The 27,377-nt window shown below is 39.2% G+C and overlaps 1 protein-coding gene across 3 annotated transcripts; it reads left to right on the forward strand.

The window, feature by feature from the left end:
• The first annotated feature begins 3,201 nt into the window (after window positions 1–3,201).
• On the forward strand, window positions 3,202–26,409 carry LOC101155197 (natural resistance-associated macrophage protein 2). Of its 3 annotated transcripts, XM_023956938.2 has the most exons (18): window positions 3,824–4,021; window positions 4,085–4,203; window positions 7,372–7,461; window positions 8,739–9,178; window positions 9,854–10,008; window positions 10,106–10,228; window positions 13,035–13,154; window positions 14,614–14,720; window positions 14,797–14,867; window positions 16,067–16,134; window positions 17,807–17,962; window positions 18,029–18,187; window positions 18,262–18,348; window positions 19,492–19,611; window positions 19,799–19,948; window positions 20,937–21,010; window positions 21,093–21,246; window positions 24,273–26,409. In XM_023956938.2, the coding sequence occupies exons 4-18, from the start codon at window positions 9,040–9,042 to the stop codon at window positions 24,378–24,380; spliced, it is 1,791 nt and encodes a 596-aa protein (XP_023812706.1). In that variant the 5' UTR covers window positions 3,824–4,021; window positions 4,085–4,203; window positions 7,372–7,461; window positions 8,739–9,039; the 3' UTR covers window positions 24,381–26,409. The 3 variants fall into 3 exon arrangements, with proteins under 3 accessions (XP_078806315.1, XP_078806316.1, XP_023812706.1); XM_078950189.1 differs by lacking the exons at window positions 3,824–4,021; window positions 8,739–9,178 and adding an exon at window positions 3,202–3,220; XM_078950190.1 differs by lacking the exon at window positions 8,739–9,178 and having other exon boundaries at window positions 3,798–4,021.
• The last annotated feature ends 968 nt before the right edge of the window (window positions 26,410–27,377 follow it).

Consider the following 27,377-nt stretch of genomic DNA (forward strand, 5'->3'; position numbering starts at 1 on the left):
CTTTTGGAGGTAGAGGACCAGAAAGAAAGCACGATCTAATGTTTGATGTCTCTTTTTTTTTTTTTTTTTTAAAGTTCGGGTGGAGACCAAGAATCTGCTTCTGGGTGTCCAAAACACGCCACATGAACGCACATCCACCAGCATGTGGCGCCACCTAGCGGGTATCTCAGTGAAAGGTCACTTACTCCAGGGCAGCTCTGCTCTCCACTTGAAAAACATCACTTCCCTTTTGCTGCCGCTAGAGGGCGCACGTCTGCAGAAGACTGCCACACATTTCGGTTTGTAACAACGGCATCCTATTTTAAATATCAGAAATAAAATACTAAACGGTAATTTAGAGGAAATTAAAGAAAAATTAAAGAAATTATTTTTTAAAGACAGCAACAGAACGGAAGTAACACATTTCACTTCAAATTCTTATATGACCCTTGGAGGGCAACTTGGTTTTCCACAGACATTTTTGGACAATAGCAACTGTAAGTTAACTGCTACTACTTATTGACTGGTGTCATTGTTTTTTCTTTGGGTAAGTATTTGCCGTCAATGGGCATTTTGTGTACACTGAAAAAAATCCCATGATGAGGAAATACAATGACTTCATGATCCATCAAAAGAATGATATATTTTTCAGACAAACTAAATTACTTTTTCATATTTTTTACATTTTTGTGCATTACGTAATCCGACCTTTCAGCTGGTTTTGAAGTGGTGGTATAAAGGGGTAAAAAGGGGAATTTGTACCAAAGTTTAGTGGCCAGAGGAAAGATGAGGCCAAGGCCATACAAGCAGTATAAGTATATAGTATGAAGTATATTACACTTTTGATTCAGAGGATGGGTGACTTCTGAACAACTGAACATCAATATCTTTAGAAACATTTTCTTACAAAAAAATGTCCAGGCTGTTGAAACTGCGGCCCGGCCTTCTGAGACGACTCACAATCTTTTATAAGAAGCTCCTGCCTTCGTTTTTGAGGGATCACACCAAAAGATCATGAAAAAAAATGAGAGAGCTGAATCAATGAAATATAACGGAGCTTCAGTTTTGTCTTCCTGAAGTTCAGAGAGTCTAGTTTAAAAAAGATTACAACTTGCAGTCAAAATATGTGTAGCCGGTCACTTCCTGGCTTTGAATAACACTGCAGATTAGTATATTCTATGGTCCGAAGTTTGAAAAAATCTGTAATAAATATTCATTTTTGAGAAATCTTTGGGAGACATTTTTCTCTCTGCTCCAGCTCCATTGTTGTAATAAGTACACATTTTCAGATCTTAATCATTCATTCTGTTATGTCCTTTTCCCATCAACTGTCCTGTTATCTGTTTAGTTGGAATTCTTCTGGTGTCTAAATATTGTTACAAAGTGAGCGACTGAACCTTGGGCGATTAATGTGTATTTTGCAGACAGAAAAAGTCCCTTTATTCTTCAGTTCAGAACGGCGTTCTCTATGTGGTTTGCAGCTTCTTTTAATGCATAAAATACATGTTCAATTTATTTTGAAAATCTAAAAGTCAACTTCAGTCCCAGAATTCTACAAGCCTCTCATCTAAATAGTATGGCATCAGTTAAAAAGGAACTACACCACTTTTTTAAAGCTGTTTGATGTAGCTCTGCACCCTCACCTTATTGGAAACCATTCCATTTGCCCCCTCATATTATCCCTTGTTTAAACGGGTTTCGCCTTTTGCCCCACCTCTAGTCATAGTAACTGACTTCTTGGTTCTTTTGTAATCAGACACGGGTTATGTTTAAAGACACCTGACATTTTTCTATGGACGCATTCTGTGGTTGTGCGTGATAAAAACAGTTGATTGTCACAGACAGAGTCACCTGTCAGACTGTGACAGGTGACTCCGCCCCTTTGCTAGTCATGTTAGTGTTCTTCTGATTGGTCAACTTTAAAGGGCATGATGTGATTGGTGACTTTTAATGTAGCCGTTGTTCCTGCGATATGGCCATAGTTAAACAGAAAATGCTTTAGACACAAAATGGTCTCCATTGAAATTTCTGGTGAAGCTATTCCCTCTATGTGAACTCTGCAAGCAATAATTACAGTGACTTCACCTGTCAGGTTTCCAGCAGGTTTTTCCAGTGTGTGTGTGCATTCTCTACAGGACAGTCTGAAAACATGCTTTATAGGTTAATTGGTTTGCCTAAATTGCCCTCTAGGTGCTCATTTTAATGTGTGTGGCCCTGCAACAGACTGGTGACCTTTTCAGGGTGAACCCCACCTTTACACAACAGTAACTGGGTTGGCTTCAGCAGCCCCGTCACCCTGAAAGGGATCAAGCAGTGTTTGAAGATGGATGAGTGGCTACAAGGTAAGGCTATGTGGAAACTACAATCACCATTACAATATTTTCTTCAAAATGTGGGATTTTAACCAGCTCTAAAATACCGTCCATGCAAAGGGGAACTGGTGTGAAACTTGAGGCCAAATCTCTGTGTGAATTACTCGAGCTGTCACCTGCTGGAGCAATCCTCTGAGAGTTTCTGAATCCATCAAAACTGGGACAAGAACTGTCCAAGAAATCACAAAAAAACAGAAGCAATCCTGATGAGTCAGCATCTAGACCAGCGATGTCCAATTTGGGCCGGTGTCCTATACGGTTTCCAACCAACCTGCCGTTGAAGCTCCTTATTGGCTAAACACACCTGATCCAGGTAATCAGCAGCAGATGAGGCAGGATTTCTGGAAAACCAGCAGGTTGCCGGCCCTTGAAGCCTGGATTTGGACACCCCTGATCTAAACAAAGGAACTGGTTGGAAATTTTTCAATCAAAACTCATTTGTATGTTTAATTAAAAGTATCAGAGAAAAAAATAAAGTTAAACTGGTGGTGGTCCATGAAAGTGACAATGTTTCATGTAAATACACTCACTGTGTCAGGAGTAAACAGCTGTGTTGTTGAAGCTAATTGAAAACCGCATTATTTCAGTGGCTCTGCCTGCTCTGGACAGTCAGGAGAGCAGGATCCCACATAGGGGGATCTTTGTCAGCTGACCACTCAAACAGGGTTCTTCCAGCAGGAGATGTTTCCAGGAGGAGCTCCGGGATGATGCCGTTGGGAATGAACAGACTCAAAATGTGGATGCGTGGCTCTGGGAGCATGACACACAGCATTGCCACATGCACTTACCCCCAAAGGGTAAACACCTTACAAGAAGTTGAATCAGAAGTTTGGGGGGAAAAAAACTTCTTCCAGCTTTTCAAAGCGTAGGTATGTGAAGCCTAATAAGCTGCCTAATGTGCACAGCATAAGTCCATGGCGTAATCAACCAATTCCTTTTTTTGTTGTTTTCTTTTTTATGTTTGACATTTTTACTCCAATAGTGTGGAATTTTTTTCCTTTTTTTCTGTTGCTTTATTTAGAAATAGCCCCTTCCTGTGGCAACACAAATATGCAGCACCACACAAGGCAAAGTCCACAGATGCATGAATGTGAGAGTTTTGGAGTGGAACAACTTCACCGACAGGGATCTGAACTCCACCTGACACTTTTCAGATGAATCGGAGCAAATTCTGTGAAGCAGACCTTGTCAGCTAACACACAGTTTATTAATTTACAACATTAAATAGCATTTTAAACTCCATGGAATATGGTCATGAACTCCCATAAATGTATGTGTGAGTCAGAAAATATTTTACAAAATAAGTTAGAAAGTACCCCAAATGAGATCTCAAATGTTTGATTTGAATCCTTCTTCAAATGGTTCCTGCTTGTGTTCTGGTTTATTTTGAAAGGGTAAACCTGAAATCCCTCGAGGGAGGAAGTGCAGGAGCTTTAAAAAACTTTGAATGGTCAGTTTTCGGGCTTTCAGGTGAGTCAGTGGATCAAGCGACAGACTGACTCACTAGGATCAGTCTTAAGACCTGCCACGTGGTACAAACAAGGAAAAGAAAAAGCTGAAGTTTTGCCAAAGTGCGCGTCTATCTATGAGGTTCCGTTTTTGCCAAAAAGATCAAAGGCGTCAGTCAGCGTTTTGTCCTCACGGAGTTTCGTCTTCCCTCCACTTGTCAGGTGAGTTTACGCCTTCAGTCAGGGAGGGGTGGGGGCTCAACTTGCTTAACTTTCCTGCTCCAGACCACATTGTAGAAGAAGGCGTGGAAGACACCGAGGAATCCGCCAGCCACGTCCCGGGCATGTAACTCTGCTGCGGCCGGCCGTCCCGTCAGTCAGCATGCGGTCCTTCCTGCGCTCAGGTGAGCCCCCCGCGAGCCAGAGGCGCCCCGGGAAACGCAGAACCTGTCTGATGATAGATGCCACTCGTGGGGTTTTATCATCAGACAGCGACTGAACTGCGTTTGTCCTGTCATTCGAGACACGACAACCGGCCAACACTGCGCGGTTTGACGCAAATTTACCCATACGTGCCTTTACGCGTCACTTTTAACGCTGCTGTAGGAGGATCGATATCTAACAGGTCATCATTAAATGTGTTTTATTTGTAACAAATGGTAAGGAAGTGGCTTTAAATCACAAAAATGAAAGTGATGCTCTAATTTGTAGTTAGGGCTGTATATCTAAAGACATTTTTTTAATGTTTAACCTTATAGTTTGATGTTTTCATACATTTCAGATTCATTTAGACAGTCACTCCTTAGATTATTATTGTGCCCTTTTTAATTTAGGGCTTTGTAAAGTTTGTGTGAATGTATTTTTCTTTTTTAATTCACAGCCACATTAATATAAGTTACTATCACAGCAAAATACAAATACAAACTAAAATTTTAAGTTCATTACATTGGTTTCTGATGGCAGGATAGTTTCTTTTATTTTATTTTTTTTAGCTCCGGCCCCTAAAACAGAATTATATCTAAAGGTAGAAAATGAAAAATAAAGCTTATAATAGATCATTGTAGGTCACAGAGAGTTATTCCAAATTGAACTTTTAGGTCGGCTTCATGTCGTTAAGCTTACTCAAAATGTTTCCTTATGCCCATTTAGATAATTTTCAAAGAAATAATAACGAGTCACTTTTTTCATCTGTGAAAATAAATGCAGTCTTGTCCAGCAAATTTTGTCACAAATATACATTTCCACAGATTGTTGTGCATTAAATTCTAGCTTTATTAGTAAATACAATAGCCAAATACTAAAAAAATGTCAGTATAAACAAAAGGTTTTGGTAAAACTGCTGAATAGGATGCAGCAGGCTGGACATGTGAACCTCTTTATTGTCGGTACATTACAGCAGCTGTAAAGGTTAACCTCCTACTCGACATGTGTGTTAACATTTGTGCTGACAGAGCAGAAGGACAAAATCTGCTGGTTTCTTTTTCAGACGTTTACTGCTGCTTCTGTAGTGGGTTATTATGCCTAACCTTCAACTGACCTCTTCCAGATGTGTTTGTTCTGAAAGAAACTTTTTTTCCTCCTTTTTTCTAAAAATAGAATTGTGGCCAGCAATGCCCTGGCATCCATAGTTAAGCATCCTTTTTTTTTTTTTACCTGTTGCCAAAATTGGGTCAACTTTATCCTCTGCTGGCCAGAAGTTATGAAACGGTTTCTTTTGAAGGAAACAAATGTCTTCAAAAATCCTCAGAAGATTAATTCAGTCAGAATAAAATTTTTCATACATGCCAAGTCATACAGCAGAATTAAACTGCAAGTAAAACATAAAATAGAAACTTAAAAACTTTAAGATGTTGAATAAAGCCATAAAGATTTTTTAAGAGCGTGGAGAGGGTTAACTCCAACACCAACAAACATCTCACTGGTGCTGCACCACCGTGGTCTGTTTAATAAAGTCCCGAGGACATCTTTCTGTGCCACCCTCAGTCTCTGCATGCTGAATGCCCTGTAGTAAGTCACAGAGCTGAGCAGGAAGATTTAGATGAACAAAGGTGAGTGACAGACATCAGACATCAGGCTCGGTGCTGGACAGCCTTAAAAACAGGACAATTCAATTAAATTCAAAGAAAGTTTGACCTCATATTTCCATAAACTTGTACTGCACGTAATGCTGCAGGTTAGATCTTTGCCTCAAACCTTTAACGTCCAGTCTACATCTGGTGTGCTCACACTCGTTCCACTTCCTGCTTTTGATATGTGCTGGGTGACAACAGCATGAATTACATGATCTTCCACTTCCTCTTTGAGACTGGTTCAAAAGGCTGAAGAAGCCAGATCAATCCCTTCAATAGCCATTAGGGGGCTTTGACACAACAAAGTTCTTATTTGCTCTCATGTAAAACAAAGCAGTGTGGCTGCGACAGACTGGCGACCTGTCCAGGGTCTACTCCCCCCCCCCAACAGTAGCTGGTATAGGCTCCAGCAACCCTGTGACCCTGAAAGGGATTCAGTGGGTTAAGAAATTGGATGGATGGTGAACACAATCAATTAAAAACGATTGCACTTTTACTCATAAACGTTTGTGCACCTATAGAATGTGATGTGAGACAAATATACTTTAAGTTTATATTTTGATTTTAAAATGAAGATAGAAATTTGTGCCTAAATCGAGGCGAGGTCTTTAAAGTGACAGAAACCAGTCTATTTGTCTACAACAGACAGACATGTTTGTCCCACCAATGTTCACGTTTTCAGAAAGAAAGAAAATCAAATATTGCTATCTAGTGAGGAAGACTGGGGTCAAATCGACCCAAAACAAACAACAAACCCAGATGTCACCACTTTATTATAAGATATCCTATCAGCCGACATGAAGCAGGAATTTGAGATTTTAAATCAATATCTAGCCTTTACTTTGCAGCATTTCTAATCACACTTGTACAATATTTGTGCTAAAATGATGATTGAAAAGAAAATAAGGAACTGGGACTGAATCAGATTTATTATATTTGTTTGATGCAAACTAAATCCTTGAGGGTTTGGTGTTCATTCTTCTCTTTTCAGACCATCATGTCTGAAACATGGGGACAAATAATGACAAAGAATATGTTTTTCATAATATTGTCATTGTTAATATGCCAGAACCAAATTTGTAATGAAAAATATCTCATTTTTGTTCTAAGCATTTTCGTTTTTCATCCTACATGATGAAGCAAATCTTTCAAATGTACATGTGACAGAGCTTTTGTTTTATTCAGAAGAAAAACCTTCTTATTACAAATACAAATACAAATTTACGTCATCATTTTATTTGCAAAAGTCCCAAGTTTGTGGCAAAACAAGCATTATATAAACAGACAAATAAAAAAAGACAAAATAAAGGTTCACCCTTAAAAAAATAAAAATCAATGCGTACATTTAAAAATGTGTTTTTAGTTAAGGCGTCCTTGGAAACTTTGTTCATAGCTTGGAGTCGTTTTCTCATAGACCTTAAGTATGTAAAGGATTTACCTTCTGCTTGGCCAGTAGTTCTGGAAAAGCCTTTAATAGCTGCATAATGACCCGTTTGCTTCCAGTGAGAAACCCGGCTTCTGAGAACATCCACATCTCATCTCTTCCTGCTGGCGTTCCCACAGACCGGGAGCCGGAAGAACCCACGCAACAAGGTGAACAGATTTATTTGGTAAACATTCACGTTTGACCTCATCTGAGTTTAATGAAGGTTTCCTTTCGTATTTCCCTCCGTAATCCAGCAAACCATCTTCCATCTGTCATGTGTTCTGAGTATTTAACATAGTAAATCATGTTTGTTCATGTAGACATTTAACTGATGGTAATAAACTTTTAAACATAGTTGTGAAAGTTCTTAGTGATTTTCCTTTTTTAAACAAATGTATCACATGATTAGAGCTAGTTTTTTTTTTTTTTTACAGGAAGAATAACTACATAACAACAAAGAATGTCTTGATTTACATAAAACAAAGTTTATTTTGGCTGAGTTTTTTCTCTGTTTAGTCAAAACATTTTCTCCGTAAGGCTAAATTAGAGCTTGTAAATGTTTCCCATGGTTCTCAGTTGATACCAGTTTTCCATTTTAAGAGCAAACTATAATTTAAAGCGTTCAGGAAAAAGCAGACAAATACTTTAACAGCCCTTAAAAAAAGACCTGCTGTAGTAATACATAATTAGAACAGAGGAGGCATTTTATTATGAAAACAGAAAGCTGTGAAAATCGCGTGACGTGCTCTTCTGTAAACCGTGTTATGGGGGGAGCATGACATTTCTAAAGCGTGGCTGAATTACCTGAGCAAACGGTGCCCCCTCTATGGAACGCGTAGTTCTTAGTGATTTTGGCCCCTATGGCGTTCCGTGGACGATGCTCGAGAAGTTCGATCCTCGCTCTGGGCAACACTGCCGCCTGAGTGGGCTCGGATCCCCTGGGCGGGAACCGCAGACTCGGCAGCAGGCGCCGTGGCAGGACGACTGGGGCAGGCGGGTTGTCTCGGACCCCCTTCCGATTGAGGACGCACGCGGGCCGGCCCGGGCTTCGATACACGTTGCTGCGGGCCGGAGTGGTCGTCCGTCGGGGACCCTGCATGCAGCAGGGCCGGCAGAAGCCCTGCTGCATGCTGGGAAAACATAGAAAGAATGGCAAAAGAATGTCATGATGATGATTTATTTAATTATTTAGTTAGTTTATTTATTTTTGACGGCCCGCTATCTACCATCACATCGTTGATGGTGGTCAACATAACGAGCACCCCTGGCTCACATCATGCACCCTTGTGTCCTCCTCCTCTACATCCATGAACCTCCTCTTTGGTCTTCCTCAAGACCTCCCGCCTGGGAGCTCCAACCTCAGCATCCTTTTACAAACACTATCACTGTTCTACGTCTCAAGGTGTCCAAACATCTCAATCTGCTTTCCTGCTTTCATCTCCAGAACATCTAGCATGATCTGTTCCTCTGATGGATTCATTCCTGATCCTGAACATCCCAAAGAGAACCTCAACATCTTCATCTCTGCTACCTCCAGATGTGCATCAGTCAAGAAACCAACAACATGGCTGCTCTCACCAGTCTTCCACACTTTTCCTGTCATTCTTGATGACACTCTATGGTCACACATCACACCTGAAACCTTCCTCCATCCGCTCCAACCTGCTTGCAAACTCCTCCCCACCTCTTTCCACTCTCTATTGTTTTGAACAGTTGGCCCTGAATACTTAAAGTCCTAGTAATAGATGTTCTGTCTTGTTGCCGATGACCTTCGTTCATATCCTTTTCTCTGTCAAAGTCCCTGCATTCAAAGTTCCTACTGTCTGCAAACACACCATCCTCCTCTGCTTCCACCAACAGGACTTCAGTTTTCATCAGCACCCTGTAGGTCAACAGCACTGATGGTTATGGTCGATAACCCCATCCACGACCGATCCAATATCAAATCCATCATGATATGCATGATCGCTTTGACTTTGGTTTTTAAGTCGGCAGCTCTTCTAAACACAACCTTCTGCGTTGACCAGGATTTTGGTCCAGCACCGGATTGTGCCTCCTTGTGTTTGCGTTAATACAATAGAAGCCTGTGACATGGGTTAACTGCAGAAATAGGAGGGTATAAATCGTTTTAGGGTTGTTGTTTTTTTAACTACTCTGTGGATGGTTTTTAAATGCACTCATGATCATACTCCACTGCAAGTTTTTAATATGATCTAAATTAAACATGGCCGAGATGTGACCAACAAAGTGAAGATTGTTTTCTGCCAAAATATAATTATACATTGTGTCAGTAAACATGATAATTACCTTGAGTAATGAAAGTTTTTTTTAATAACTTTTAAACAACAGCCTTGTATTGTTAGCATCATGTTTCAGTGTTTTAGTTTAAATTCTGTTGTCATTGTTTATGAATGTGTGTCATGCAAGTTTGATACTCTATACCTGCTGAGTTAACCACAAACTTTCCTTTTTGTGCACATTTTTTTGTTTTTGTTAAATAAATGCTTTTATGAATTTCAATTGTCCCCTTTTTCCCTGAAAATTACAATGTTTTATCAGATGAGATGGTGAAAACTAAACGAAAGGCCGTCATCCGGACGACGCACACCCAGGGAGTCTCCACACCGTCCGTCTTCCTCCAGAACAATGACAACGATCTTCCTCCCACCACTTACTTTGACCAGAAGGTCTCTGTTCCTGAAGAAGACACTGCGGTAAGTAAAAAAACTAGGTTGTTTTTTTTTTTTTCATGAAGATGATGTTTTTTGTGTGGACTTTTAGAGCTTGTCTCTCTCTCTCTGCCTCCTGTAGAGATTCTTCAGCCTGCGTAAACTCTGGGCTTTCACTGGACCGGGTTTCCTGATGAGCATTGCTTACCTGGACCCAGGCAACATTGAGTCAGACCTGCAATCGGGAGCCAAAGCTGGATTTAAGGTACACGACCTTTCATTTTGCATATAGTTAAAAAGAAAAAAAAAAGGGAGTCAGTTAATGCTGCATAGGACTTAGCAAGACATTAATTATTATTCTACAGTATTGTTCTGCTCTACTATTCCGTCTTACTGTAGTTTACAAAATAGGAGACAGACCTGATTTCTTAAAAAATAACATTTTTTGAGCTCAAACTTAGATTTGAATGGCCGAGACAAGCAAACATCATGATACTGCCACCACAGACGACACAGCGGAGGCTGGTTACATGGCTACATAACTCCCTCCATCAGCCTTCTTCTTTAGGCCTCATATTGAAAAAGGTTCATTCAGGAATTATTAAAGTGCATGGCTTTGTTTTTCTGACATTTTTGTTTCAATTTAATGTTTCGTTCCAAATTGTTATCCCTTCGAAATTGTGTTTGCTGATAAAATATGTTTGAAACATTGTCTTGCTTGTGGAAAACTTTTCATTTTACTATTACTTAATGCAGAATTTTACCCCCTTTTCAAAGGGATTTTCCATCACGAGTCCTATAAAGCCTTGTTTCCACTGAGCAGTCATGTCCTGTATTTTGAGAGTTTCCATTATCAAATGGACCCAATAATCTGTACCAAACTGTTGGTTGTAGGTCCATAGAAAAATGGAACGGACCGGTTAGGGTGGAGCAACTGTCGTCACACGATGAAACCCGTTGATTGGTGGAAGGTTATTACAAGAAAAGAAAGCGCCAAACCTCTTTTCGGCTGTATTGCTTTTTGACGCCCGCACTCTTCTATGAAACTGCTTTAAATTACTTATATATACAAAGTAGCAAAAGCCAAGTGGGGAAAAAAATGAGCTGCTGCATGACCTCCATTGTTGTTCCTGATAGCTTCACCTTTGGTGTAGTCCCACTACTATGACGAAGAGCTACGCTATCAGTTTACACCTGGCGGCCGCCTTCACGATCCTACGTTGAAACCTCACCTGAGTTGCCTGGACTATTCTAAACCGGACTGTACCTCTTTTTTTTTGGTTGAAAACTTCAGACTAAAGGCAATTTGGCTCTGATGAGAATGTATCTTGAATAATTGCAAGTGAACCCTGTTGTGTTTCAAAGAAAGAGAAATATAAAAAGAAAAGTAATGAAGTGACATCACACAAGCAAACAAAAACAAAAAAAGCCTTGAGTGGAATCTGAAGACAGTGGCTCAAAAAAGGTTTAAAATTGTTGTGCAGTAGTGAGGAAATTCAGACTGTGTCAAAGGAAAAGACTATGCATCTCAGTCCCTGTGTTATTGTGAAGAAGCTGGTTGATGGGGTTGAGTTTCAGCTCTGTCTCCTGAACAAACAATATACCGGCTTTTGTTCTTAGTTGTGATTTATTTTATTTGCTGGTTGTTCGAGTAAAACCTAAACTTAGAAAAGACAATAATGACCCCTCAAATCTATTATTCCATTTTGTTGTTAAGTTATTTATTTGGTTTATACCTTAAAAAGCAGTTTTTCTATTTTTTGACATAAGCATTTCTAATTTTATGAATAAAAGTTCCACATAGGAAAATGTGTCATGATTACAATATAATAAAACAGGTTTTGTATGGTAATAAACTGTGTTTAGTAGGATTGTCTTAAGTTCCAATGGAATTAAATTGTCAAAGTGTGAATCAAAATTAAATCAGTTCAGTGGTTTGGCAGTGATTCCCAGCCCAAATAAGTAGTTTAATCTACTCCTAACATTCAGTGTGACGTTTTTCTGCATTCCCTTCTTTATTATAACAAATCTGATGGATTATCCTGGTCTGAGCCCACTCAATCGTGAGGCAAACGTCCTGTGGAAACCATTATTCTGTTACTTATTGTCTTTTGCTAAACGGCTGCTGTGCACCATATGGTTGGGAGCTTGCAGTAGACTGTCAGGGTTTATGTACAACAGAGAAAAACCAGAAATACGTCCCTAAATAAAGTAGTTCCATGAGTTTACATGGGAGTAAATAAGCATCCAAAAGGCTGTGTTTTCGGTCTTACCATTATGTGTCTCTTTACCAAGAGTTTCAGCTTCCACTTCCTCTATAAACTACATGTGGAAGTCAACTGTAAAAAGTCAGAAAAAACAAATATTATTTTAAAAAATGTGATCATGATTTGATATCTCTTATGTGATATATAAGATAAATCATACTTGATTTATATATATAAAGTCCCACTCCCATTATCTTTTGATTTATTTTCAAAGCCTTCCCAGTGGTCTTTTTGATCATGAATATGCCGTTTTCAGACAAAATGTAAAAACCTGTGTTGTTTTCTAAGACATAGTTTCTGCAGAGGGCCAGGAGTTTATCAGAAATTCACCTCTTGGGTTGGGGGCGGAGTCAATAGCACAGGGCAACCACAGCCCCCCTTCCCCTCCCTTTAAGAGCTTTCTGTTTACACTCTCTCCTGCTAGCTTACAGCCCCTCAGCAGTCCAACCTAACATTAGCGGTGCAACAAAAATGGCGAGCAATATTCCAGCTATCCAGCCGTACAGCTTTGATCCAGATTCCAGGTCAGACGAGGAAAACAAAGACGAACACGGATCTATTTGTCTGCGAGTGGATGCATCAGAATGGAGCAGAGCAGGGAGACAGCCCAGCATGTTATCTACGTCATAAATATGAGCTTTTTTCAAACTGAATTTTTTTTGTTTGCCCCTGATTTACAACAATTTGAATAACGAAATACTCAGAAAGGCGATTTTGATCTTATTTTTCTTTATACATCTTCATTTTTTTTTTTTTAAATGCCACAAGAACATGTTAAAAATGCCAGATCTTATCTCCTTCCAGCTCCTGTGGTTGCTGCTGAGCGCCACCATCATCGGTCTGCTCTTGCAGAGGCTGGCAGCCAGGCTGGGCGTGGTCACCGGGATGCACCTGGCTGAAGTCTGCCACCGACAGTACCGCACCGTAAGTTTCCCACTATGCCTGTTCCTAAAACAAATCCTCAACCATTGCTTAAGGCTTGTCATGTTCGTCTCAGCTGGTTTAATGTGCATCAGCGGAGAGGCTGAGCCTGCAACTCCAGGATTTGATTGGTGGGAGTTGATGATTAAATGATAACCAGTCAGCTGTTTTTTTTTTTTGTTTTTTTTTAGCTATTTCACAATTTAATACAATGAAAATTTACCAAGTAAGTCAACTGAAGCTCAAAATTGTTGAATTGATATCCTCGAATTTTACATTTTTAAAATCCTGCTTTAAAAACAAACTTTTTTCTTTATATTTTGATGAGCAGAAGCCTTCAGTTTCCAGTTTTTTATGAGAAGCAGGAGTAAAACAACCAACACTAAAACTTTTTGTTTTTTATCAAGAAATCTTTGACAGAATTAAAACTTCAATAACTGAACGACAAAATCTCATCTGCAGAAGATTCAAGAACGGTTGAGAAAGTGTTTCTTCTGCTTCTACTGCTGCTCCTGTTGAGGCTGCTTTGTTCTCTGAGAAAAATGAGACATTGAATCTGCCACAAAATGAACAATGGCCTCTCTGACCAGAACATTTCATGCTTCACAAGAAGCTCGAGTGCAGAAATCTCAGGTCAAATTCACTGTTATTCATTCTGAGCTATTGTGTCTTCACTGTTTTAAACAACTGAACTCTCCCCACGTCAGCATCAAGGTGACCCAACCTCAAGGCTGCCTGGTCAGGTGTTGTTTCAGTGGGAGCTGGTGTTCAGTCTTTTTTACTCTAAGTCCCTTTTTTGTTTTGTTTTGGTGGACGTTTTACAACCTGTGCTCTGACATTTAGAATGAATGAGGATGTGCATTGTTACTGTAACAAATGGCCCCGAATCAACTGACATGCAGTTCAAAGTTTGACCTATTTTTTTTTTTTTTTATTTGCTCTGGAATTGGATGGCCCTGAAATCACATCAACAAATCACTTAATGTAAAGAAAAATACACATACATACATACATACAAGATTTGATCTATTTAAATGTTTTTTACTCTGTTTTGTCATTTTTTTATTCTTTTTTTTGTTAACCCCTCAGAAAAAGAGATGTTGCATCTCAAGGGAATAATCCTCCCATTGCTTATTAAAGTTTAAATGATGTTCTTCAAAACTCAAACCATCATCATCTAGTCAGTGATGTTCCATAATACCTACCTTTACCAGTTTCTTATTTTATTTCTTTTTTAACATTTCATTTAGATTTTCAGAAATTACTTTTGTTTTCTGATTTTTTTTTTTAAAATAAATTTTATATTTTAGTTACTCGATTTTTGTTTTGGTTTCAAAAATGTAATGTTGTTTTTTTATTATTATTATTATTATTATTATTATTAGATGACCCCACTGCCAATGTTAAAGTGCCTAGGATAGCACAAGGGTTAATCTAAGAGCTCATACTGTGGCTCGTTAAGGTTCCTCGAATCCTCCTGTGGTTGATGGTGGAACTGGCGATCATCGGTTCGGACATGCAGGAGGTCATCGGCTGCGCCATCGCTTTCAACCTCCTGTCTGCCGGCAGGTGCTGTAAAAAGAGACAGTTTGAGTTTAAAATTCAACATTTGGGCTGATCTTTACCGTGACCCGTTTACCTACAGGATCCGCCTGTGGGCCGGAGTCCTCATCACCATCCTGGACACGTTTGTCTTCCTTTTCCTGGATAAGTATGGTAGGTTGAGGTTAAGTTCTGTCTTATACGATCCTATTGGAATAATTATGTTCAAACTACAGCAAATCTATAAACAGTGCACTGCTCAAGAGAAACTGAGCCTTCACCTCGTGCCTAAACTAATCCTTCCAATTTTAGGAATGATGGTTTAAACATTTATCTCTTCTTAAGATTGAGGTTGAAAAAAACTCAAATCAACTAAATAAATCAGTGGATGATTATCAACAAAATCTGACAAAAGATGAGTTTTTTCTGATGCTTTTAAAGTTCATTTCTAAAGTTAAGGGTGTATTCAGACTGGACACATCTGGGTCACTTAAAGTGAACCAGAGTTTGTTTTCCTCAATAATTCGGAACAAATTTCCATCTGGAGACACCCAAGCGAACCCTGGTCCAGGCTTAAATTTCTGTATGGATTTATACATGGAAACTGTAAATGAGAAAAAATTTGGGACCCTAATTCATTTAATGGTCATAGACAGACTGAGGCGGTACTAAGGCGTACCTCACCTTGGCCCAGCAGTAGCTGGGATTGGCTCCAGCAACCCTGTGACCCCGAAAGGGTTCAGAAAATGGATGGAAAGAATTATCTATTCACAAAAGCTCCCTTTCGGAGTCAAAAGCCATATTTGATCACTTCTACACAAATGCTGTACCTCTCTATGCAGATGTGTATCTATAAAAGTACTATTCATTTTAATCCCTAATAGCTGTGGCCTCTTCCATTTGACTCAAATATTCAGTAAATTGTCTCAACGAAACTTTTCTGTGCTTTTAAAAAAACACCACACAAACGATTAAAGCGGTTAAACTATTTAACGTTTACTGTAGACTCTTCCATTCAGCTTTTTATTTTTTGTGACTTGAAAGCTAACAGCAACAGTTGGATCAGGTCACCTTTCAGGTGGAAACAGATTTTAGAGCTCATTGCACACATGCAGCATTATAAATAAACCTTACTTACATTATGAAGCAGCTGCACATGAAAAGACTTGAAAACTTGTCCAAAAATGCTTTTATCCTAAAATGCATTGCGCTTCAGAGAAAGTTTTGCATGAAAAATCCATTTTAGCTCATAGAGGTGGATGTTTTCTACTTTGCCTCATCAGTTGTTGGTTTGGTGAATCTGGTGATCTGAACCACTCAGATTACCGTAAATCCTCACTAAATGTTCATTCTCTTTCTGTCTTCGACCGCAGGTCTGAGGCGGCTGGAGGCCTTTTTCGGTTTGCTCATCACCATCATGGCCATCACCTTTGGGTGTGAGGTAATAACAAACACTGATCCACTTGTTTTTTTGTTTTTACATAAAGCCGTCTGCTTTGGGTCAAAAAAAATCCTTTAAAGCATCACTTTTCTTCTGAATTTATTGACAGCAGGTGAGTTCAGACTGTTGGTCAGTAAGACTTTGAACCCTTTTGCTTTTCTTAACTTCTTATTTGGAGTTAAATCGTACAAACAAAACCAAGAATCTAAGAGATAACAGAACTTTTAAACCACAAAATAAACAAGGGGAAGTTTTCTTGTGATTTTAATGTATTTATTATTATACCAGATACAGAAGTCATTGGACAGATGAAGATGTGTTAACTGTTTTTAAAAGCAGAATGACACAAAGCTGCTTCCTCAGCTGAGCTCAGGAAAATGATTAACAGACTGACACGTGATGAAAATGTCAGATCAGAGAAAACGCTTTCATCATCGTTGCGTCCAAGTCTAAGGTTTGCGGTGAATAAAAATAGTCTTTTTTTTTTTCCTTTCAGTAAATGTTTAACAGTAACGTGGGATGGATCACTAACAAGAGGGTTGATGGTTTCTGACCTTACGGACCACTTGGTTCATTGTTTTTAGTGACTTAACACTGGAGACTTCATCTAGTTGTCTTTTGCTATGCTCTGTGGAAAAAAAAACTCTTGTTTCTAAAAGACATAATATTCCATTTTAGTCTCTGCGACGTTTCCATAGATGTCCTTAAAGCTAAATTAAAGGCAGAATGACTTCTGGATTTGATCGGAGAATGTAAAAACACTCGGATGATGTGATACAGTATTCAGAACAAAAGAACTCTGGCTTTATATTAGAGTGACTGAAAACCAGGAGTTCGGATTCTTTACTGTTTGTATAAAGAACTAAAATAAAAATTAAAAAAGCATGGGTTTGTGTGTTTTTAGTTTATCTGTTTTCACCATTTAAATGTTATGCCTTGTGTTAATAACTAAACTCTGTTATTTGGCTTTCGAATGAAGCCAAATATAACAAAATCTCATCTATGAAGATGAGCTATTGTTTTTCATGCAAAACAGAGGCTTGTGTGGTTATGCATTTGTGCATTTTTATGTGGCATGTCAGCTGATCAGGCATGGGACATCAAAGAATAAATAATCAATAAATCTATTTACGGGGTGCAGCACACAGACATTAAAGTGACGGACGTCCAAACTGGTATTTTTTTTCCTCTAGATCTTTTTTACTATTGATAAAGAATCAATATGATTTTGCCTTTATAGTGTTATATTGAACCACAAACACAGGAATATGGGAATCAAATTTAAATGTTGCAGATATTGTCTTTTTGGTTGGTAATTACGCACTTTGACCACAAGGGGTCTCCCTCACTGCTTTTGTTCTCAAAAAAAGAAAAGATCTTTCCTGGACAAAGCTGTGAGCTGACATCAGAAAAGATGATGGATGCTCCTGATTCACAATGATTTGAATAAAGAAATACTCAGGCATGTAATTTTGAGTATAATTTTCCTCATATATGACCTCCATCATCAGAAAAATGCCACAAGAATGCGTTACAAACACCAAAATACCATTTTCCTCGGAGTGTGTCTTTAAATCCACAGGTTTTTTGTGGAGTTTGCATTTGCGTCAGCATTTTTGAAGTGTTTTAGTGTTATCTTAAGTTGAAAACACTCTGAACCTGCTGTTTGCAGTATGTGATGGTGGCTCCAGACCAAGGACAGCTGATAAAAGGGATGTTTTTGCCCTACTGTGAGGGCTGCGGACCCGTCCAGCTGACCCAGGCTGTCGGCGTCATCGGCGCCGTCATCATGCCTCACAACATTTATCTCCACTCTGCTCTCGTGAAGGTCAGACGCTCACAAAATCCTCTGCGATTAGCCGCATGAAGCTCATCCGAGTGTCTAAATTGTCAGTCCAGAGAGGTGGACCGATCCAACAAGAAGGAGGTGAAGGAGGCCAACAAATACTTCTTCATCGAGTCGGCCATCGCGCTGTTTGTGTCGTTCCTCGTCAACGTGTTTGTGGTGGCCATCTTTGCTGAGGCTTTTTATCAACGCACCAACATGGAAGTGGTGAGTGCCCCTCTTCATGCAGTCACCATGGATCAGCATGCCCTGCTGCAGTTCTCTTACTTTTCTGTTTTTAGTACACTGTCTGCAATCAATCAGGCACCCCCCATCTAGACCTGTTTCCCCTGGACAACAACACTCTGGAGGTGGACATCTACAAAGGGGTACTTTCTTATTTAACAACCTCAAATCTCAGTTTATGACAAGCCTTAAACTGTAAAGCAGGGCAAGCAGTGACATATTTAGCAGTTTGGGGGCCCGGGTGATCAATAACATGTGACCCTCTGCAGCGTAGGTGTTAATCACTTAAAATAAAAATTAAAAAACTTACCCAGGGAAAAACGTCTGTTGAATAACTGTAAATCTTTTGAGAAACATTTGAAAACTAAAACCACATTTGGTGGTAAAAGAAATGTTTTCTTTATCAAATGTTCTGGGAATGTGGAAGTTTGGGACTCACTCTCTTTCTAGCTGGAACGAATGACAACCTTCTGTCCCTTCTTTAATTTACTCAAGACGGCAAAAGAAACAGAAATACTTACATGATGGAACAAAACAATACTCTATAGAGTACCATGAATTGTAAAAAAATAATGAAATATTCTTCAAATGATCATTTTCCGCCGCTCCCTTTGCCCTTCTTCCTCATATCTGTCCATTTTTCTCATTCTTAACGTTCTTTATCTTCTTTTTGAGTTCTTTTGATTCTGTTTTTCTTTTTCCTCTTTTGTTTTCCTGCACTTTTGGAAGTGTAGCAACAAATTTCCTGCTTTCTCTTTTTATTACCGCTGCTCAGCTATGCATCACCTTACCGCTTTTATGTCTTTTGCCCTTTCAGTGATTTTTTATTTTCTTTTTGAGGCAGAGTTAAATTCTAATGGCCATTATTTTAATATTTATATAATATAATATATTTTTGATCAATTGCCCACCTTTGCCTAATGCTAAGTCCGCCCCGGTATTTGCTGCATTCAAATAGTCAAAGCCAAATCCAAGCTTTAAATCTACTGACAGTAAAGGACATACAGATGTGATAGAGGAGCATTCAAGAATGTAAAAATGTTTCAGATGTTCAAACGATAAAAACCTGTACAAATAAAGGAAACACAACCAAGTGACCACATTGACCTGGAGTTCATCTGGTGGAACAAAAGAAACGGAAAGATTTGTGCTCTCAAATAAAGCAAAAAGCCAGACATAGGCAGCCTAAAGGCCATAGAATAAAAAAAAACCATTAAAAATCAAATGGTAAAGATTTTAGGTGTTTGTGTCTTTGCTCTAATCTCTGCCTCGTGTGTCCTGGTCAGGGCGTGGTTCTGGGTTGTTTTTTCGGCCCAGCAGCGCTCTACATCTGGGCTGTGGGGATCCTTGCAGCTGGTCAGAGCTCCACCATGACTGGAACGTACTCGGGTCAGTTCGTCATGGAGGTCAGTGAACGGGGACGAAGCCGTACCCAACGCAAGCTGTGCAAAGATCCATAAGTCCATCAGAAAACATATAAAACACGCACATTTCTCTTTTGTGTTATTCTAGTAACTTCTTGAGCTTTTGGATCAAGTTTTATTTTCACTTCTGTTCAATCATCCATGTTAAAGTTTTCGGTTCGCTCCTTAGGGCTTTCTGAACCTGCGCTGGTCCCGATTTGCCCGAGTCTTGCTGACCCGATCCATCGCCATCGTTCCCACCCTGCTGGTGGCCATCTTCCAGGACGTGCACCACCTGACCGGCATGAACGACTTCTTAAACGTGCTGCAGAGCATGCAGGTCAGACTTTCAGTCAAGCTACAGACATGCTGGAGAAAGGATTACTTTTCATCTTTTTGATATTTACTCTCCAAATAAGATTTGTTCAATTCTTCAGTTTAAAATGTTAAAATAAAGACTGAACAGAAAACTGTTAAAGTAAATGAAGCCATTGGTTTAGTCTAACAAAAAGTCTTTAGTTTTTCACATAATTCTGTTAATAAATGTTTAACAAAAATATAAATAAATACAAACTAAATTTAACTTAAAGGAAGGTAAAAAAAAGAAAAAAAGCCTAATATAAAGAAGAAAGATGGATATATTTTTATTTTTTAAATATTTATTGTAGACAGTAATGTTGGTTTTTGTCGTGTTTTTGTATTTAAAGCTTGAGTACAAAATACAATAGAGTGCTCTTCTCTGGTGTCAACGCTACCATTCTCATTTTTATCATCAGTTCCAAAAGCTGAATATTGTGTAGAATTTGTGTATTATGTTCACAACATCATTAAAAACATCTCTGAAAAGTGTTTTTTTTTAAATAAAGCCACAACACAGAACAAATTATAAAACAAATCGGATTTTCCTTTAAAATGTCAATAGATAACTCACTGCTAAATATATATATATATATATATATATATATATATATATATATATATATATATATATATATATAGGTTTTTTTAACTGCCAGTTAATTTAGGGGGTAGAGATAAATACATTATGAATTTGATTAATCCAAATGTAACGAAAACAACAAAGCATTTTTGCTTCTTAAAGGTTAGACTAATGTTAGACCAACAAAATAACAATAGTTATTATTCTATTCATACTCCAGTTCTCATCTGCCTGATGGAGACAGAGACTGGACTTCCTTTTGGTGTATAAATGCAGTTCTTAAATTGTTTTAAATTAAACATAATCTCACAGTTTAGCGGCAGCGCCTCCCGGTGGGCAGAGAAAGAAGTAGTTAGAGATCAAGGTAAACACTGACCTTCTCTTCCAGCTACCCTTTGCCCTCATCCCCATCCTGACTTTCACCAGCCTGCCGTCTCTCATGAGTGAATTTGCAAACGGATGGTAAGTCAGTCTGATGCCTCAAACCTTCCGTTTTCCTGTTTCTATGCCTCTCAGGCTCTTCTATGTCCTGGTCTTCCTGCAGGGTGTTTAAAATTGGAGGCGGTGTGGCGATCCTGATTGTGTGCGCCATCAACATGTACTTTGTGGTCATCTATGTGACGGCGTTGAACAGCGCCTGGCTGTACGCTCTGGCAGCGGTCCTCTCCATAGCATACCTGACGTTTGTGGGATACTTGGTAAGTTCTCTGAAGGATCGCCAAGTCGTCATTGAAAATGTTCTAGATTATATTTTCAAATGTTAATTTTATATAGATCTAGGTTTAATGAATGATGAATGAAGATGAATTAGCAACAATTGCAAATCGACCTCCTTCTTTGAGGAATGTCAATCATTCAGGGATCAAGAGCTGCTCCAGGAAATTCCTGCTTTTTCCTTTTTGGTTTTGCTGAATTTATATATTTGTGTGTTAATTCAAAATAATGTTTTTAACCTTTTTTAAATCTTTCAGAATAAAAGATAATTTAAACATTTAATTGTTGGGGAAAAATCTTTTACTTACTCTCAACTTTTCTAAAGTTTCAAATTGCTTTAATAGATGCTACAGAAAAATATTTAAAATCCGCTTATCCTTTTATCTTTTTGAAGATGTTTTGCCTTTTGTATTTGTTAATTACTTTTAAACAACAGTAGTGAAATTTAATCAGTTAATTAAGTATTTAGCAGTATTTTCATTGCTATTATAGCAGGTTTTTGGTTAATATTTAACATTTCTGGTTTCTTCAACCCTTTCAGCTAATCTAGTATTAAACAGGTTACTGCAGCTGAAAGATAAATCTATTTTTTCAGCCTTTTTACTCTCATTCGTGGCAGTTTAGCATTTTCAGTTATTAACACATGCATTTCCTAAATGAAGGCATATTTACCGTATCTCTCCTTAAAGTCCCACTCCGATCATCTTTTAATCTATAGTAGAAGTGTTCCTAGGGGTCTTTTAATTATGTTTATGTCTTTTTTTTTTACCCAAAATCTGAAAACCTGTGTGGTTTTCTAGGACGTAGTGTCTGATGAGCGGCAGGACTTCATTAGAGCACCATTGGTGTGGAAAAAGAAGATATTAAAAACACCATTTTCTTCGGAGTTATAGAATTATGGTTATATAATTTATTCTTATCCATTTATATAATATTATTATTGCTCAACTTTTAGTTCATGAATTAATAAAGCTGAATTCTCTGTTCTAGAGTTTTAGATGATTTAAAAAAGGAAATGCTGCATTTACCAGAGACTGTGTTGTTCATTTTCAGGTCCACATACACACAAATCACATATAGGTGACCCAGTTAGGAGAACAAAGACAGTTGCACACACTGGTTTGTTTTCTGGTATTTTATGAGTGAGAATATGTGTGTACAGGTTTGTCAAGCATTTCCAGCCTGGCAGAATGAGATGAAACCAAATGTTCATTATAAAAACATGGCAACAAAATGCTTCAGGCTTCAGCTTTAGAACGCCTTCGCACTAAAACATCTCGGCAAACTCCATTCCGTTGGGTAAGGATGGATGAAGAAATAGCTGAGCGGACCGGGGTTTGCTTGTTAGGATCAGAGCGGAGGAGCTTCAGCGACTCTCTGAGTTAAGAACTCTGGTCCTCAGAAAACTGAGAGGGGGCTCACACGGTCCAAACCCTGACCACTGTGAAATATCTGTTATTAAGTCTTAAACTGTAAGTACTGCATGTCCACTAAAGCCACATCAACGGGAGCAGCTTAAAGGACTCTTGTTTCACTGTTGAAATGTGAGAAGAAGGTCTTAAAAGCAGGTATGCCATAGATGTTGGAAACACCATTTCAAATAGCTACGGTATGTTGTTACATATTTGAGCGATTCTATAAATACTTTAGAAGAACAACACGTACAGTTTTAGTTTTTTCCGACACGTGTTTGCCAGTTCTCCCTTTTAACTTCAACTTTAGTTTGTCCCGTCAGGGCCGTTTATGTACTAAAACACTCGGAAAAAACACACACACTCAAATACAAGATTAGGGACCAGGTCGTAGCAAAAAAAACAACTAACAATAAATAAAAACCCATTCAGGAAAAATAGTAAGAAAGCAGGAAAATTGATTTAGCTGCAGGAACATGAAGGGATTTTTAAATCTGCCTTCTTAAAGACTCGCTCCAGTAAAAAAAATTGTGTTTTTAACATTTTGTTGTGGCATTTTTTTCTCATGATGGAGGACAAGGACAATTTTGCTCAAAATTGCATTTCTGAGTATTTCTTTATTCAAATCGTTGTGACAGTCGAAATTATGTTGTTTGAAAAAGAGCTTATTTGTGATGTAGAAGATTCCCAGGGCTCCCTGCTCCACTATAGATAGATAGATAGATAGATAGATAGATAGATAGATAGATAGATAGATAGATAGATAGATAGATAGATAGATAGATAGATAGATAGATAGATACCATAGATAGATAGATAGATAGATAGATAGATAGATAGATAGATAGATAGATAGATAGATAGATAGATAGATAGATACCATAGATAGATACCGTAGATAGATACCGTAGATAGATAGATACCGTAGATAGATAGATACCGTAGATAGATAGATACCGTAGATAGATAGATACCGTAGATAGATAGATACCGTAGATAGATAGATACCGTAGATAGATAGATACCGTAGATAGATAGATACCGTAGATAGATAGATACCGTAGATAGATAGATACCGTAGATAGATAGATACCGTAGATAGATAGATACCGTAGATAGATAGATACCGTAGATAGATAGATACCGTAGATAGATAGATACCGTAGATAGATAGATACCGTAGATAGATAGATAGATAGATCTTCCAAGGGTAATTCAATTAAAACAGCTCTCCAGCAAGAACACATAAAAGACATGATAGTAAAAACAGTGTGTGAAACAATGGCTAAATAGATCCATGTACGTCTTCATTTTCCTCGCCTGAACTCCAGTACAGCTGTTATTCTGACAAATGACTGAATAATGTCAGTTTATTTCACTATAGAAGTCTATGGGATGTGGCTTCTTGGAGCCAGCGGGTACTTCCTGTTAAGAACACAAGGGGGGGAGAGGTCACTTAGTCCAGTTCTCATATACAGTCAATCGTGTTTTCTGAATCGAACCTGTGTGTATTGAACACATCATCTCTACAGGATGTGTGTCTTTGGGTCCTCATCTTCCTCTGGACCCATGAGCCTCACTGTGCTTATGTGCTGCAGGTCTGGCTGTGTCTGATCGCTCTGGGAGTCTCCTGCCTGGATCCCAGCACCAGGACTCTGAACGACACAACCATCTTGATCGAGCAGCAGCCGGAGTTCGACTCCTGAGTCACGCGCCCCTCTGGAGGCAGTGCCGCTTTCGACCAACTGGGAGGTCGGTGGTTGGACGTTGACCCCTGCAGTCCACATGAAAAAGGGTATTCTGGCTGATAACGAAGCTCGCTTGGTCTCTCAGCACATGAGCGTGTCTGTCGTTAGCAAGCAAAATACCATCAATTAGGGAAGTGAGGCGTCTACAGCCAAGTATGGTTTCAGTTTGAAGCCCTCTGAGTTTACAGAAGTGTTTAAGTGTTTTCACAGTGGCTGCGATCAGCAGCTAAACGGTGTCTGCGCAGTTGGCTTTCATGTAGAAGTCAATGTGCCATTTTCTTGGTTATCCGTGTTTTTCACTAAGAGGCACCCCAGTCTAGAATCATAAAAGATGATAAAAGTTGTATTCTTGAAAATAAAGTGACAGCATCTGTGGAGAACGAACTGTATCTCCAAAATAAGGAATCTCACGGGCTTGGATGCCCAACGACCTTTTTAGGTGGTTCTTAAAGTGAATGTTTGTATAATTTATAAAATCACTAATTACATTGTTGTTCATTTGCAATGTCAAAAACTACACACAGACGAATAAAGAATAACTGCGCAAAAATTATTTATTTAAGGGAAACGCTAAATTTTCAAGACTTTTTAAAAAAAGAATTAGAATCAAGAGTCAAATAAAACTGCAGCAATCAGCTGATATTTGTACTTGAGTTTAAAAAAAATCCTTTTCTGTCTTACTGTTTGATACTGATTGACAGCATTTAGGGGAAAGATCTGTTCATGGAAAGATGAACAAGGATGTGACAAAATGAATCTGCAGAATTGTTGCTTTTGTCTGAAATTTTGATAGGATCGTAAAAGTAAAAACCTTTTAGGATTTATGTGAAAGAAAATAAATAAAAACAACCGTTTGCAATGTTTACTTTGACCACAAGGAGGCAGTGCGGAGCCCCAGATCCATTCTTCAGTTAAAGTAAACATCTCCACAGCTTACAGCAGAACAGATTAAAGATGTGGTGTTTGTCATTCTGTGTGTGTCCGTGCCGTCAGAGCAGCAGAGCCGCCGCCGCTGCTGCTGCAGCGTTTGCCTGAAGCAGCAGGGCCTTCATCCGGGCGCTGCTGCACATGTATGTGGTGCTGCTGGGTCGCTTGTGTAAGATGGTTTCAGTATCGCTCAAATTTCAGCATAGAAGAGTCCATATGGACTGCAGGGAGGCAGATGGACGTGTTTTTCTGTACATTATGGCAAGCAGTTTACCCCCCCCCCCTCCCTCCTCCTCCTCCTCCTCTGTTCCCTGTCATGGAGGCTGAGTTATGTAAGAGGGGAGAGTCTTCCCACCGCCCATCTCTGTTTTTGTTTTTCTCAATGAGCCAATGCCTCCCTGCTTAGGCCTCACAGCCTGTCCAGTAGGCCCCTTTCCTGGAAATACAGCCGAGCGGAGGCCACTGGGGGGCAGGCCCGCGAGGCTGGAGAGGAAGGGGAGGCAAAGAGGGGGCTCTTCCAGCAAATGACATGGCTGTAGAGCTTACAGTCCCAGCCCCACGTGAGGCTCAGATGTTGCATGTCATCAGCAGGATTGGGTGCAGTTGATGCATGGCAGAGAGCGGGAAGGCAGTAATTAGATGCTGGGGGCTCCCAGGTGTGAGATGTTGGAGTTGAACCTCTGCACTTGGTGGGTGAAGGTTGTTTGAATGGGATTTTGGAGCTTCTTGATGTCAACAGTGAGCAGTTCTGATCTTAATGTAAAAAAAGATCACTCTTCCTTTCTTGAGTGTTTAGAATAAATGTATTTATTGTTGTGTCTGAGTATCATTGCACTGTACTTGTTTGTAATTATGATGTCTCTGCAGTTTAATATCAACGAGCTGCTGATTTATTTATGCAAATCTGTAATCTGAAGAAACAACAAAAAGCACCAAGTGTGTATTAAACATTTGTGTAACAAAGCCTGATGTTTTAATGAATTGCAATTAAGAAAAAACAAATACATGTGTAAATTATTTAACAAATTCACTAAAGAAATAAAGGAACATTTAGAACAAAGGCTGTTTTTTTATGTTTCTTTTTAATTTCCATGACTAATAAAAGATGTGATGTTTGACGTTCTCCATTTAAGGGGGTCACATCTGCTGCGCCCTGAACACTCGGACCGGGGCCTCTTTTTTTACGGCGGCTGACCCCTGCGCTCCTTTGTGTCCGCCTGCCTGACCCGCTTCAGGAATGCAGCAGCGGCCGTGACCGAAACCCAGACGCAAATAATGGATTTGAAGTTTGGTAAACAGCAGCATCAGCTTTAGGACCACGCCACGTTTTCCAGCTGTGCGGTCCGGGCTCATTTTTGTGCGTATTTTTACACGCATCTGTCAGTGCTGTTTGAAAATGCCCAACACCAGGAATGCAAACAGCGGGGTCGTTTTTGTTTACGTCTTGCGCTGCGGCCAGCGTTGGCACCGGCTGAGCTCGTGCTGTCGTGGGCCCACACGTGCTCTGGGTTTCAAATGTGCATCCATTCCTTTATTGGCAGCAGTGCAGCGCTCTTGCTTCACCTCAGCAGTGTTCTGGGTTTGCTGCCCGTCTTGTTTTGCAAATGATTTATTGGGAGATGTCTGTCAAAAGGTAGTCATCTCTTTTGTTGCTTAACGAGGGTTGCATTAAGGAGATCGCTCTGATTTATTCATTCCGCTTTTATAGGATGAGAATGCAAAGCCTCGTGTCAATTACTGACATCTGTTGTGTTCACATTTGCATGAACTCATTGAATCACATTTAGATGCCAAATCATCCCAAAAAATATGCATAAATATAAAGTTTTGTCAAACTGATTAAAAACTGTTTTTCTAAATCCTAATAATTTTGTTTTTATGCTGTTTTCAGATGCTTTTTTACCTCAATTCACATTTTAAATCTCATAACGGCAGTTTAGAACGTTGCACAAATGTTTCCTGAACTCTGTTTTGAAACCTATTCTCCTCCTCAGGCTGTATACTTTTGCTTCCCCCCCCCCCCCCCCC

The sequence above is a fragment of the Oryzias latipes genome, chromosome 7 (genome assembly GCF_053564925.1).
Source record: "Oryzias latipes strain Hd-rR chromosome 7, Olatipes_Hd-rR_3.1".
Lineage (NCBI taxonomy): Eukaryota > Metazoa > Chordata > Actinopteri > Beloniformes > Adrianichthyidae > Oryzias > Oryzias latipes.